The sequence below is a fragment of the Eutrigla gurnardus genome, assembly GCF_963514095.1.
Source record: "Eutrigla gurnardus genome assembly, chromosome: 12".
In the NCBI taxonomy this organism is placed as follows: Eukaryota; Metazoa; Chordata; class Actinopteri; order Perciformes; family Triglidae; genus Eutrigla; species Eutrigla gurnardus.
The window spans coordinates 17,302,797-17,317,798 of record NC_139926.1 but is presented as its reverse complement, the minus strand read 5'-3'; the positions used below and the strand labels follow the sequence as shown (position 1 = coordinate 17,317,798).

Below are 15,002 nucleotides of genomic sequence, written 5' to 3'. Positions count from 1 at the left end.
ACTCACTGAGTGTGTGCCGTGATCTGTGAGCTTCCATGTTTCCTAGCTTTAATAATGATATGACTTCTTTTTTAAATGTCCTAAACTGACTGGTCACTTCCTGTAAATAAAAACATCTCCCTATTTAAGAATGCTTTACCTCGTTGTAAAGGTAATTTATGTTCTATTTAAGATTGCTGAACCTGTTTTCTGTCTGTCCAGGAGAGCAGTTTGAACGTGGAGGCTGTGGAGCAGACATACTGGAGAAACCCCATCCTGCGATATACCCAGCATCCTTTGCACTCCCCTCTTCTACCTCTGCCTTATGGAGATGTCAGCGTCCACTGTGAGTGCCGTGGCCTGCAGCTACGGACAAAATTAGATAATCTATTTGCATTGTTGGGGGTTACACAAAATGACTTAGATTTTTTTTGTTTTTGCAATAACATGTACCTTAATACAGGCATGTTTCTGTTTATGTCATTCTTATAAATCCCCTGTCTTCCTGTCTCCCAGTGCAAAAGGAGAAGGGCTATACGAGCCTGCAGGATGAGGCAGTGAAGATCTTCAACTCGCTGCAGGAGATGGAGGCTGTGTCGGACCCTGTACCAATCATCCAGGGAATCCTGCAGACCTGTCAGGACTTGAGGGGATTAAGAGATGAGGTCTACTGTCAGCTGATCAAACAAACCAATCACGTCCCGCACCCAAACAGTCCTGCCAACCGCGCCCACTGGCATCTCCTGACCTGCATGTGCTGCACCTTCCTCCCCAGCAGAGGCATCCTACGCTACCTCAAGTTTCACCTCAAAAGGTGCGGTGTATTTCCTGGCGCATGCTATGATTCGTACCAATCCTGTGGTCACAGATTGTCACGGGGGTTTAAACTTCTACTTCACTGTCTTTGTGTGTTTTCAGGATTAAGGAGCTGTTCCCCGGTACAGAGATCGAAATGTTCGCCCATTTCGTCGGCGAGTCTCTGAAGAAGACCAAGAACAGAGAGTTTGTTCCCTCTCAAGAGGAAATTGTGGCTCTGCTTACCAGACAGGAAATGACCACCACAGTGTACTGCCACGGAGGAGGTTCCTGCAAGATCTCCATTAACTCACACACCACCGCTGGAGAGGTTAGAAAGCTGCAGTCACTGCCACTCAGGCTGATGTGAATGTCCCTCTGCAAGATATCACTGTGATTATTAACAAGAAAAGGACCCGTGCTAATACATGATCGTTGTTATCTTTGCTTGTTCCGTCCAGGTGGTGGAGAAGCTGATCCGAGGTCTGGCTATGGAGGACAGCAGGAACATGTTTGCACTCTTTGAACACAACAACAATATTGACCGAGCTGTAGAAAGCAGGGTTCTCGTGGCTGATGTTCTGGCTAAATTTGAAAGGTATGTTTAATGCTCATAGGGTATATATATTATATTTTATAATAGTATTATAAATGCAGTCTCCTGTTACATACAATATTGTACTCATGTTGATATGAAATTATCAAAATATGGACATGTAAGTGACAGGTTTGTGCTTTTCCCACCAGACTTGCTGGCAGTGAGGAAGCTGAGGATGAAGGCCACTGGAAACTCTATTTTAAACTCTACTGCTTCCTGGACGTGGAGAGCATGCCTAAAGAAGGAGTGGAGTTTGCATTTATGTTTGAGCAGGTGTGTGTTTTACTCACAACTCTTACACTTCATTGAGAGTCTGTTCAATCACAAATTGGGGCTCATGGTGATAAATATTTCGCTGTTCTTTCAGGCCCACGAGAGTCTGACCCGGGGCCACTTCCCTGCTCGCGAGGAGACCCTGCAGCATCTGGCCGCTCTACGCCTTCAGTTTCTTTTCGGAGACAAGGCGAGGGTCACCTGGAGCCTGGAGAACGTCTACCCAGTGGGACGCCTGCGCAGTCGCATCCTCCAGTTCACCAAGACGGGTGGCGCCTCGGGGTCAGGCCAAACTCTGGAGCGTCGGAGGACCAGCTTCCTGGACGGGACGCTGCGACGGGGGTTGAAGACGGGCTCGATGAAGAAGCAGCGCCTGGAGGAGGAGCAGATGTTGGAGATGTGGATAAAGGAGGAGATGTCTGCCACCAGGGCGAGCATCGTGGAGAAATGGTCCCGCCTCAATGGTCTGGACCAGCACCAGGCCATGCTCAGATACATGACCATCATCAAGGAGTGGCCTGGATATGGATCCACATTGTTTGACGTTGAGGTATGTTTCTGCGTCTTTCATTGATACCTTGATAAATCAGATCAGTGCGTCCCTAGTTGCCAGGCAACTGCATACATTGGGTGATGTTTTGAACTTCTTGTGTTTTGTGTCTTTCTAGTGCAAAGAAGGAGGCTTCCCACATGACCTCTGGCTGAGTGTGAGTGCTGAAAACGTGTCCGTCTACAAGAGAGGAGAGCCCAAGCCTCTGGAGACCTTCCCATATGAGCATATCATTTTCTTTGGCGCTCCGCAGCCCTGCACCTACAAGATCACCGTGGATGAGAGAGAAATGCTCTTTGAAACACCACAGGTACGTTAACTTTACAACATTCGATGATGTTTGTAAGAGGAAACAGGATCCCTGCTGACTGACTGTCTTTTTATCTTTATCGTGTCAGGTTGGTGAGATCGCAAAGATCATGAAAGCCTACATAAACATGATTGTGAAGAAGCGCTGCAGTGTGAAGTCTGTGTCCAGTTATGGAACCAACTGGATCCGTTGATCGGCTCACAGGACTCGAAATGTACTCGACGGGTAACGATTAAGCATGAGGAGAAGACACAAGAGGAGCAAACTAGACAGAGATTGTGTTTCAGAGCTTTTGACTGGCTACGTAGCAACACAGACAAACTCAATCCAGATAGATTCCATTCTATAGAGAAACAAAAAACGGATCTACTGCTGGTGAAAAGTTTTAGTTGTCCCGAGTGCCCTCCATGCAATCTCAATAGTTACACTGCTCATTTGTCGCATCTTACTTGAAATGTATTTCAGCCATTTTTTTAATATCCAAGAAATCCAAACCCTGTCTCACATTTCAAAGCACACATTCTGAATTAGGACTTTTTTTCATTTCTAAAAGTGCTTCTTTAAACACCATCCCGACTAGATAAAAGAATGTGTTCCAGTGGCTAACAGACTGAGTTATGACCTTTTATTCAGGTGTTTTATTTCTACAGATATTGCGCCCCATTGTGATGAATGTTCTCCCGAATGGAGGTTCCCTCAGGTTAACACGTAATATACTGTAACTGTCCCAGGGAGATTATCTCCCTCATCTTGCCTTATTTAAGTTTTTATTTGAGTTATTTGCGGCCTTTCAGGTATGGAATACACATTTTTGTTGTGTTGAGTTTTTTCATCAGTGGTAGTTAAGGCTTCCACTGGTATGTGTGCTTAAAAAAAAAAAAGCTCATCCCCATCTTTCCAAAAAGAAAATTCAACATGAATGACCACTGCATCAGTGGAGATGCAACGTCTTTAACCACTGCAGTCGAGTAATTCCTCAAAAGGCATTACTAAAAATCAGTCCAACGATTTGCTCTTCTCTGCTAGAACACATACTTTGTGTTGAGCTGTTTTATTGTGTACAGACTTGAGGGTTTGTGGCTAAAACAGATGTCCTTGGATGTGTTTTTTTAGGGGGGGGGGGGGGGGGTTAGTGCTTTTCAGTGCGGGTGGGGTATTTATTTCTGAACGTTTCAATGGAAAAAAGCACTGAGTGAGGTGAACAACATTATCCTAGTAAGTTTATTTTTAGGATTTGTGCATCCAGGGACACAGCAATCAGACACGTTGTCCATAACTAACTATTGGTCCATTTTGTGCCCTTTTTCTGAGCTTGTGTCAACATAAATTAACCTAGGTGTGTTGCCCCTGACAACCAAGAAGCTCAGTTCCTCTCATTAATCTTATAGGATATTTATCTCTCTCCATGTAAATGAACACAAACGATGCCTGCGCCAGTCATCTTACAGTATAGTTCGTAATAAGAGTATGATCCGAAACATAATGAGCTTAGTATTTACTTCACATTGCATCACTGTCTTCCATTGCTCTCCAATCGTACACACTTAGGCGACCCTGGTTAGCTGCTGGCGGCCACACCAGAGACTGATCTTGCCATTGACGATGACTGTATTCCTGAGATTTCTGATTGTTTTGAAGAAGAAAGATCAGAAAATGTTTTATATCAGAATTTAAAGATGCTTTAATAAATTATTGTATTTGAAAAAAAAAATGTTTTCGCATTTATTATTACTGTCTCACTGTCATGTCTTGCAGAGGAAAAATCTTATGCATACAGTAAATGTGCCAACATGGATGTCAACCTGTATGCAACAGGTGCCAAACATTAACACAGAACATCTGCAAATGTTGGTTGAAACACTAAAGCTGGGATTTGGCCCATATTCATGTATTTGTGTAAAAGAAGAGGAGAGAAGAAAAGAAGAAAGAAAAAACTATTAAAATAAATGCATTCTTGGATTGACACTGCTGACCCTGCACCAACAGATTGCACCAAATGAATGTCTGTGTCTGAAGTCGCACCACAGTTAAAAGCATCCACAGCACCCACACACAGGCGTTCACTTCCGTGTCTGACTTGACTTCTGCTCAGAACTGTGTGGGCTTGTACAGTCTGCATGCACCTGTTAAAGTGGGACAAATGATACCTTAAGCATTCCTATTACTGTGACCTCACATCATCTCCATCATATAGCCCTGCTATTTGCTGTAGTCAAACCAAACTAATGGCCCAATTAAGCCTTTGTTGCATTGTGTAGCCTATTCGATAGTCTGTACTTTGAGTCTGTGGAGAAATGAACTGGCATGTGATTACAGTAAATTATGATAAATACTGTGTTGAAGTGAATGTATTTCCTTCCTGCCGTTAAAGCGGCACATGGTTTTGCGGTGACTGTTAGAGCTGCCTCCCACTTTACTGAATGTTTTATACATGGGTTCAAATGGCTTTGTTTTTCTGTTTTCTGTGATGCCAATATGCAAAAAATCACATTTCCTAGGCAATGCACTTTTGGGAAATACGCTTATATTGGATTTAATAGAGTTTTTTATATAGTTTTAGTACAGAGAACTTCTTTACTTTTGGTTTTTACTCATTCTTAATGTACTTAAGTGACTTTGAGGCAATTCATATCTTTAAAATGTGGAGAAAAAGATGGATTTTTCATGGATGTAACTTACAAATCAGCTATCACTAATATTAATAAGGTCATTAATTAAAGATCAGGTTTCTCTTTTCCTAATTGGCTTTTACAACAACCTGGCATTTTTGGACAGTAGCTATTCGTCCTATCACAAAACTCATTTTTCAACCAGCAGCTGTTTTGATGACACCAGCGTCAGGAGTTCGTGACGTCAGCTGTTTACGAGGAGGTCCACCCTCCAGTTCGACTCCTCGGAAGAAACGTCCGCTCGCTGCTCGCTGCTTCCACGCACTCGGTGGCGCGCGCTCCTTTCACCATGGCCGGAGTTCGCGGAGCTTCAGTCTTCGTTGCTGCCTTGCTTTTCTGCGGTGTTTTTAGAACCGCAGAGGCGCAGACTCCGACTCCTTCTCCAGCTCCGAGTAAGTGTGTGTGTGTGTGGTTTTGTTTTTCCTTGTTCTGCTTTTTTATGTGCGTGGTCAGGAGGTGGTCACATGACATCTGGATTTTCAAAAATCAGAGGAGCAAAGATAATTATCGAAATATCGTGTTAGTGGTAGTTTTTCTTGTTGCAGTGTGTCTGGATGTGTGCAGAAAACTTCTAGTAAGATGTGTATTTCCTGTCTTGTAAGCCTTTTTAAAGGAGGGCCGTTGTGCCCTACATTCATATAAATAATCTCCATTTCAGCTCCTTGTGCCTTGAGATCTAACACCAGCTGTGCTGAATGCCTGCAGAATGTGACAGTAAGTCTCCTAAACTCCGGCCCCATACAACTCCTGTGACTGTCTCTGTGCACTACTATAAATGACAAAGAAACCACACTAAGCACGGTGTTTGTTGCTGTTTATGCGTTGCAGTGTTTGTGGTGCACACCAACCAAACAATGCATGGACTACCCGGTGAGGAACATCCTGCCCCCCAGCAGCATGTGTCCTTTGAGTGAAGCAAGATGGGGGTTGTGTTGGGGTAAGGCTGACCAAACCGTAGGCCTCGAATCTGGGTTAACCCCGCAAAAATGAAATGGCCACTATACTTCGACAATCCATTTATTGTTTGAAGGCCTCGCCTTGGGCTTTAGGAATTTGTGACTTGCATGTATCACTATTTTCTGACATTTTGGAAGGAAAACAATGAATCCATCTAGAGAAACTATTCAGCAGAATCATCAATTATGAAAATAATTACAGCCTTACTATAGGACTTTCTTTAGATAATGATACTCTTAGATTACTAATAGTCACAACTACTGAGGAGTCAATTACTTGATTCAATTATGGAGCTTATTCTCTCCAGAAGACCCCAACCACCAGCAATGGTTGAATAAAGTCAAAAAGGGGAAGTAGTGTCTATTTCATAGGATTTGCAATGTGAGTGATTTTCTGTTTCTCTGCTTCTGCCTTTTGATTCCCAGTAAACTTCCAGATTTTGATCATCACCATGTCCGTGCTGGGTGGCGTCATCATCGTCGCCGTTCTTGTTTGCTGCTGCTGCTGCTGCAAGTGTGAGAGAATTGGGTAAGTCACGTGAAGAGTTTGGCTGCGAAATCTGGTTTAACATGGAGGGAGGAGGACGGCGAACACAATGGGCCGTTTTTGTGCGAGGCCTGCCTGATACCACTGTCTCCAAGAGCCTAACTGCAGCTTAGCTCTGAAAATAAAACTGATCTTTCTATTTAGCCGTGGTCTTGCCCCTTCTAAAATATTTGTAATTAAATAATGGATGGGGAGGACACTGATGACTAATTTTATATATATATATATACAAAACACACAGTCGCACACACACATCAGTCTCCTCCAGATGTCAATATATATCGGCATATATATTGGAATGTAAGCTTTTATTTACAAAAGCACAACTGTGATGAATATGAATATAATCATATAATAAAATAATATTCCTTTATTCTAGGAACAAGAGAGAAGACGCAAAGGTGGAGCGACAAACCCGTGCAAGGAAGAGCCGTCAGAAAACAAAGTAAATGGCTGTTGAAGAGCAGATCTAAAAATAACTAATTGAACTATACAGTATATGCATGTAAACAAAATATAAACCCCTAGTCATTTCTGGTACTGTCATTGTAACAGAAAACTATTGTTTTTTTAATTGGCATGCTATCTATAATGTAAACTTGGTTTTGTTTTTTACCATCAGCATACAACAGCAGTACTTTGTGTTGATTCTTAACTGAGGATTCATACACTGTGAGTGTGTCCAGTGTTCTCTGTTGTCCGACAACATGTCTTTGTTTCTTCCTCTACAGGAGAACAGAAATGCAGCTGAGACATGATGAAATCAGGCAGAAATATGGTAAGACTTAATGTCTTAGTTATGTGGTTTGGGTGGGTTGATAAATGTAAATGTTGGAATATCAAAGATGCATGTTTTCATAAAGCTTTGTTTACATGCACAGGGCTAAAAAAATTAACATATAACAGGGTGTGGCCGTGTGGGAAAGATGAGACAAAGATAATTAAATCTGAGCAGATGAAACTATAGGGAACAACATACAAAGTCTTCATAAACAAAAACAGAAGAAAAATTAACAAATTTGATCCAGCAGCTCCATCTACTGGATAAAAACAACACTGCACAAAGCTGATACACTAGAATTCAATTCCAACATAATGCAATGATTTTTTGTATGCAACCATGAAAACACTTGCTAACTAATGTGGATATGTTTTAACCCTAATCTAGTGATGTTTGCCCTGCTTGTATCCATACAATGTGTCATTAAGGTTTGTTCTCCGTTGTCCTTTTCAGGCGTCACAAAGGATAATCCATACGCCCGTATGAACGATCAGTGAAGAATCTCAGCTATACTCCTTTAAGAAAGATGATTGTATTGATGCCAGTAACATTGAGATACATTTGTAGCATGTGATAAACTGTGATTATCCTATTTGATTTCAGTGTCTGCAAAAGCAATGTCACCAAGATGTTCTAAAAATGATTTTGACTGAGTGTGCACTATATTTCAAACACAGTCTCTTCACCTAATGTTTCATATTTTGTACATGTTGCAGCTTCATATTGCTAGCATTAATGGTTATAGAGGAATATGTTCAGTTAACTCTTTTTCTGTCCACACAGGAAACTAGATGTTATGGGAAAACCTGTCAAAACATTTTGTCCACCAAGATATGCAAATATTACTGTGTCTTTTAGCATAAAATGCAGTATTGTAAGATTTCTCCACCTTTGGAGTGGATCAGAGCTTGTGGTGCTTCTTTTATAACTAGCAGTTTAATTTTCATATATTTGTAATTCAAATTATTTTACCAATGCGTGTTCTAAAGTACAACATTTATTTTTATATAAAAAGTGAATTTAACACATGTAACTCATTTTACATGTTCTTTTTTTTTTTTGCTATTGTATCTGTGGATAAATATCAGGATCAGAATTTGTGTCAGACCAATAAAAGAAATGTAACTACATCTGAGGGATTTGATTATGATGCAGCTTTTTATGATAAACAAGTTGTGAACACTCAGAAATGAAATGAATAAGACATTTCTTTAATTGTAAATCAATTTCCAACAGAAACTATTCAGTACTGAGAGCTAGAATAGAACCATAAATCCCTCATGGAAATCCACCTCATCTGTGTGCATCCATCTCACTCTATGTATGTCACCCTCCTGACAAGGAAACTCCGCTAATAGGCCACATAGAGTCCCCTTAAGACTATAAACCTGTGAGATCCCCACTGTGAATCTCTGTAACCAACTGAGGAACTAGATCTATTGATGTAAAATCCTAAATTGCATGAGCCTTACTCCAAAATCCTTTAACACATAGGCATATCTATCCCATTTTAGGGGTGCTTTAGCAGCCCTTAATTGAGTCCCAGCACCCCTAAAAAATATTGCATAGATAAATGCAATATAAAAATAACAGTCATGATGTTTTTTTAAACGCAAGTCCGTGTTTGACAAGCTTAAACATGGTCAAAAAACCATAGTAGTACTTGTGGTTTACTTTAGTCACAGTGATTTCAAAAATCTGATGTTCTTCGTTCACAAATGTGGGAATGATAGTCCAAAAATAATGTTAAAATGTATAGTTTTTTATTTAAAAAACTAAATTTTGTATTGATCATGATCTGCTTTCTTATAAGAAATATTACCTTAATTGTTCTAATTGCTTCGCTGTGTTTCTGACCATCACTTCAAGTTCTGTTTAAAGTTTCAGTTTGGATCTCTACTTCAATGCTTTTGATAGTCCCTGGTCTGGACTAAAGGCTGGCTCTACAGGAAGGCCCTTGATTTACCTATCTCGCGGGAACGCGCAAATTAGCTTGCGCGCACACGTATCCGCGGCCCCGAGGAAAAGTGAAGCACGTGATCCTTTTGATCGAATTACATTTTAAATTTCAGTGCGCGCTCCTGGTACAAACGAAAGAGCCGGAGGAACTGACAACCAGCTTCACCGTTAACAGTCTGCCTCTGCGTTATTCATAAGTCCACGGCAATATAGCACAATGTCCGAAGAAAAGCCAAAGGTCAGTAACCGTACTGTGTTTCTTCGAGGGGATATTCTGTTCGTGTTGGCCGTTAGCTGCTAATGACGCTAGTTGCAAGTTAACGTTAGCTAGCACATTTTCGCTAAGCTAGCCCTGCTTCCAGGCTAGCGTCACAGATAGCGCATTTGAGCGGGTCGGGGGAGAAAACAAAGGTTGACCAATTTGCGGATATTTTGGCTTTCGGCGCACCGTTTTGTGTTTTGCACTGTGTTACGCTGATATAAAAATCCGCAGCTGCTAGTTGCTCACTGGTTTACTGATATAATATGATATGCGAACGTCGGCATCGGAGATTGCCCGTGAAATGAATGATTTGTGGGGGTTTTTCAGTTGCGCCATTAGGTCTTTCTGCGCCAGTTTGAATACGAACTAGCTTGCTATGCTAACCAGAGGGAGAGCCGAAATGAGCGTGGGTGCTGTGTTTGGATGGTGAAGCCTCCTCGTACGACCAAGCGTGTCTTGTTAGCGTAGCGGTAGCTCACTTACGTTAGCGGGCTGTTTAAGTTAAAGTTGTTGTAAATTCACGTCATACTACCAGACGCCGGTGTAACAAATGAACCTGTGGTCAGATTAACTGTGTCTCACGGCAGATCTTTGAAGCAGGAAGAGGAAGCGGAGGTGTCTTCCTGAAAATAATATTGTCTTACTTTCAATACATTCCCATCTGTTTTTGTTGCCTTGGATTTATATCGTTTTGTTAGCAGGACTCACTAGTTCCACTTTGAATGTTGAAAAAAAAAAAAACAACAACAAAAACCTGATGGGATCATCAGCATGTGGGAGTCTATGTAATTCCTCCATGTAGCATCCTGCAATTCCTGCATAGGCAGTGTGTCCCTTCATCGCTTGGCCACTGGATTTGTACAATAAATTGTTGTATTAATTTGTGACACCATGCACAATGCTGCAACATTCCACCTCTATTTACTGATTTAATAATAATATAACAGGGATGCTGTTATTGCTACGGCTGATGGACGTTTTTGTTGATTTCACAGGAAGGAGTGAAGACGGAGAACGACCACATTAACCTCAAGGTAGCTGGTCAGGACGGGTCAGTTGTACAGTTCAAAATCAAAAGGCATACCCCGCTCAGCAAACTAATGAAGGCGTACTGCGAAAGACAGGTAAACTCATCCCGAAACGTGTATCCCTGTGGTAACAATGTACAACACTGGACTTTAAATAACACAACTGTTGTTTAACTGGATTTTAACATACTATTTTCTGTCTCTTGCAGGGGTTGTCAATTCGTCAGATAAGGTTTAGGTTTGATGGACAGCCAATTAATGAAACGGACACACCTGCACAGGTTGGTGAAAGCTGGATTCTTCAGTTAACTTTTAACAGTGTGTTTGTTCTTGAATTGTTATTTCTAAGCACAAATGGTTGATGTATCGGAACACAAGCGTGTGTCATGTTATTGGCCTTTTATGCACTGTCCAAATGTGTCCTGTGTTTGCTGTTACTCCTCTTGAGCTGTGTGGTGGAGAGTAGACTTGTATTGTCACATTAATGACATGGGGAGATAAAGGAAGTGTTCGTGTTTAGTAGAGTATTTATTCAGTAATAGCCAGTATTCTATTGGTATCCCATCTTACCTAGCACAATAACTGAATGGATACAATCCATGGGAGTTGAGAAAGTATCCTTCCATGTCTTCTATTATAACTCTGTGTTTAACTCAGGTTAGTGTAGTTAATGTTGAACTACTGATGGAACCAGCAACAGATGGAAATTCTTCAGATTATACCTCTGATGGTGGTTTTTAATGTTAATCTTTAAGCAATTGCAAACTATACGATATCTTTGCCATGTCTAATTTGTGTTAGATGTTGGGTTGGACAGTGAAGTGATGAACAGTTTCCCACCGTTAAAACCTCAATGTTCTAATTGATATGCACATTAATCAAATTAGAAATGGTAATTGCAACCCACGAAATTTTCTGTCGTATTAGAGCGATCTTAATGTCCCCCTGCTCCAAAATGTTTCAGCAGGTAACTCAATAAAACTTGATCGTGGTGCATTTCTGTTGTCGCCATAATTGTAAATATTGCAACGATTGATTTGTCAAAGCTGTGTAGTTTGCTATTACGTGAAGAATAGAGCAAGATTTAAAAATTAAATACAGGATGCATACATTTTTTTTTAATGGATATATAATTTATATATTTATATAACTTATTTCAGATTAATCGATTGTTTTTCATTAAAATCAGTAAGTAGTGCCAATTCATAGAACTTTAAGCATATAGGGATAATGATCGGTATAATTCTGACTTTCTGGTACTGAAACTAAACAAATAGTTTCATACAATACCCCTCTGTGAGGATAAACCTTCTTTTTTTATTATTTAGCAGAAGAAGAAAATGTTGAAAATTGTAATTGAAAACTATGTCGCCATATATTTGTCTAAAAATGTTGATTTGAATCAGGAACTACAGCAGATCTAACTTATATTTGTATTATATGTCCATGGTACTTTTCAATACGTGTTTCTGTCTGTGTATTAACACATATTGAGGCTTCGAGCTCTACTCCTATGAGGATAATCATGTCTTTGCTGTAAATATTTTTTTTGTTTTTGTTATTACAGCTGGAGATGGAGGATGAGGACACTATTGATGTATTTCAACAACAGACAGGAGGAGTCTCTTCTTAAGTTTGATGTGGACTCTTGGAAGAACATCCACATCATTATTTTCATGTTGTATTTGTTTTGACCCCCCCGGTTTCACACACACACACACACACACACACACACACACACACACACACACACACACACACACACACACACTTTGGTCAGGCTGTTGACAACATAAAAGAAGGTCTAAGGTTTTTCATTTGGGGCCAAATCCTTACTTTGAGATGCAGGGTCATTTTTTAAAAGTGTTTTATTCACCAAAATGGATGGTTTGAAATTGTCCAAGGCAGGGACACATCTCAGATCAGATATGGCTCGTAATGAAAAAAAATTGCATTCTTTTATTGTTGAAATGACCTCATGCATGTCTCATAAACTGTTAGCTGAACAACATGCCAAAATCCCCTTTCCGCCCTTTTTTTTGTTTTTTTTTTTGTTAAGTTTTCCAGATCATTGTGAGCATTTAAATTCAGGGTGAGCTCAACTATTTTTAATTAATGTACCTCATAGGATTGCTATCGATGACAACTGCTGATGGGAGCCTGTGGTTTCTCTCGGTAGATGGGGAAAGACATTATGACACATATCAAGTAAAACACTTTTAGTAGTTTTTTCTTTTTTTTGTTATGGAACATTAAAAATAAGTTTCCAGGCCCAAGTAAGAATGTTTGTGCTGAGAAAGTTCCATATGGATGATTTACCTCAATACTGTCACCCCTCTATTCATTGGTAAATAAAGTACAGTAGTTCCTGGACCAAAAATCTAAATAAAGTGTTCTTTTATAAGAGGTTTTGGTTAATATGTAGATGTGAAGGGTTACTGTGACTAGCAGTGGGCTTTGTTGTCACTGTAGAGCAGTTATCTTGATGCTTACATTTCTTTCTTTCCACCATATCAGGACATAATAATTCACCTTTACCGCTCCAGAAATAGTGTCCCCATCTAAGGGTATATATTTCAGTCAGTGTATAAACAAATATTGAGTCAATGCTTTGTTGCCAATTTGGAACGTTTGTCTAAAATCTACCCGAATCTGCTTAGTTTGCTTGACTCTTGTGTGTTGGTAGGTAGAACTCGTTTTATAAGAATGTCCACCTTCATTTTTTAACATTGTTGAATTTGCAGGGTGACATTGACAGACCCATACCCCCCCCCCCCCCCCCCCCTCCCAATTATTTTTTGATTTGTACATTAATTGTTGTCCCTATACTGTATACAATAAATATAGTTTGATACTCAGCCTCTTGCATTAAATATTACCTTCCATTTCTGTAGACCTGCTATAAAGTTAGTAGTTTAGGTATATACTGCACTGTGCACAAACAAACGTGAAGATCTTCACATCTTGGGCGTAAATAAAAATCCATGTGGAAATTGTCATTCCTCCACTGTGGTTTGATCATAGAATCAGGTGCAGATGTGAGGTTGATTTCACCTTCACCCTAATATATCACAATTTGTTTAGTCTTACTTGAAAACACTTGTGGAATTAAGCTTAAAAGATTTTGAGAAAGTTATCTAATAATAAAAATATAGTCTCCGGATTGGGCAATACACTTTACCTACATTAGGGGGCGTTGTTGAACTGAAGATTCACTTTGCTATATCTACATCTCTACTTGTGTAAATCACACAAGTCTCCTGAACACAAAGACACATTTGTTGCTCCTCTCCAGCCTTATGAGGGCCACAACTTCACAATTCCTCTTTTACTTAAGAGATCCGAATTTCACAGATGTTACTTAACCGAGCAGCCAAACGAACTCCCTGTGAGCCTCCTCGCACAGTGGTTTGATTGTGCTGCCTTTATTTCTGGCATCTCTTTTGCATTTCATATTTCCTTGTGGATATATCTAGAGTCTCTCATATTTCCCCAGACCTTCCAGAGATGCAGCTGCAAGGTGCCCCCTCCTCCCATACATCCAGAAAACCTCCCTGGGTCTGTATGCTGTATGGATTATATATATAAGAGCACACAGATGATGAGTGTAACAGGCGAGATTTCTATCAAGGCTTTAATGTTTTTTTGTTGCTGTGCTGTGAGTCACCATCAGCTGTGTCAGGGACCATTGTAAGGCAGCACTATTGTACTATTATTGTTTTAAAGCTCATTCACTGTCCCATGCCATGCATGGCTTTGCTGTCAGTGTACAGTGAGGTCCAATTGTTTATTATTGTGACTAGTTCAACTACACTGTCACTTGCATGCATTAAGTATAAATTAATTTACTAATTCATATGGGAAACGTATTATAATGAGTTTATGTTCATATGAATAACTAATATACACGTTTGTATGAAAGGCAGAGGTGTTAAGCAGCAGGAAGAAATCTGTTGGTGAATGAAACCCACTTCACAAGGCTGAAGTCCCAACCGGAGCCCCCAGACCCCTTAAGCACATTTTAAACTGATAAGAGACATGAGACCTGAAGATGGTTGATGTGTCAAAAATGTATGAACTTGTGTTTAAATCAGATAACCAGCAAACAACAATCAATCATAGAGAAAAAATGTACACATGCAAAGGGCTGAGGAGCACCCGGGGGGTTTATAGGGGTCCACCTGCTCTCTAGCAGGCTTTCATCTGGAACAAAGTATTATATGTGATTAAATAAGGGCAGAGGGGAGAAAAACATCTTACCCTAAATGCCCCCTGCTCATGGGGCCTCTCATGTA

At 40.3% G+C, this 15,002-nt stretch overlaps 3 protein-coding genes across 3 annotated transcripts in view; all 3 read left to right on the top strand.

Moving 5' to 3' along the window:
- Positions 1-3,392, top strand: part of myo10l3 (myosin X, like 3) — a 45,052-nt gene extending 41,660 nt beyond the window's left edge. The window contains exons 34-41 of the mRNA XM_084022770.1: positions 202-325; positions 496-793; positions 898-1,105; positions 1,236-1,372; positions 1,522-1,645; positions 1,740-2,195; positions 2,314-2,505; positions 2,594-3,392. Coding sequence (XP_083878896.1) covers positions 202-325; positions 496-793; positions 898-1,105; positions 1,236-1,372; positions 1,522-1,645; positions 1,740-2,195; positions 2,314-2,505; positions 2,594-2,698 — 1,644 coding nt within the window. The 3' untranslated portion in view covers positions 2,699-3,392. The remainder of the gene's footprint in view (positions 1-201; positions 326-495; positions 794-897; positions 1,106-1,235; positions 1,373-1,521; positions 1,646-1,739; positions 2,196-2,313; positions 2,506-2,593) is intronic.
- Positions 3,393-5,405: 2,013 nt separating this feature from the next.
- Positions 5,406-8,588, top strand: pttg1ipb (PTTG1 interacting protein b). Its single transcript, XM_084022683.1, has 7 exons — positions 5,406-5,566; positions 5,833-5,888; positions 6,003-6,111; positions 6,557-6,659; positions 7,057-7,122; positions 7,409-7,455; positions 7,912-8,588. Exons 1-7 carry the CDS (start codon positions 5,464-5,466, stop codon positions 7,953-7,955), a joined length of 528 nt encoding a protein of 175 aa, XP_083878809.1. The 5' UTR covers positions 5,406-5,463; the 3' UTR covers positions 7,956-8,588.
- A 911-nt stretch (positions 8,589-9,499) lies between these two features.
- On the top strand, positions 9,500-13,565 carry sumo3b (small ubiquitin like modifier 3b). The gene is made up of 4 exons (XM_084022796.1): positions 9,500-9,655; positions 10,675-10,803; positions 10,917-10,988; positions 12,275-13,565. Exons 1-4 carry the CDS (start codon positions 9,635-9,637, stop codon positions 12,338-12,340), a joined length of 288 nt encoding a protein of 95 aa, XP_083878922.1. The 5' UTR covers positions 9,500-9,634; the 3' UTR covers positions 12,341-13,565.
- The last annotated feature ends 1,437 nt before the right edge of the window (positions 13,566-15,002 follow it).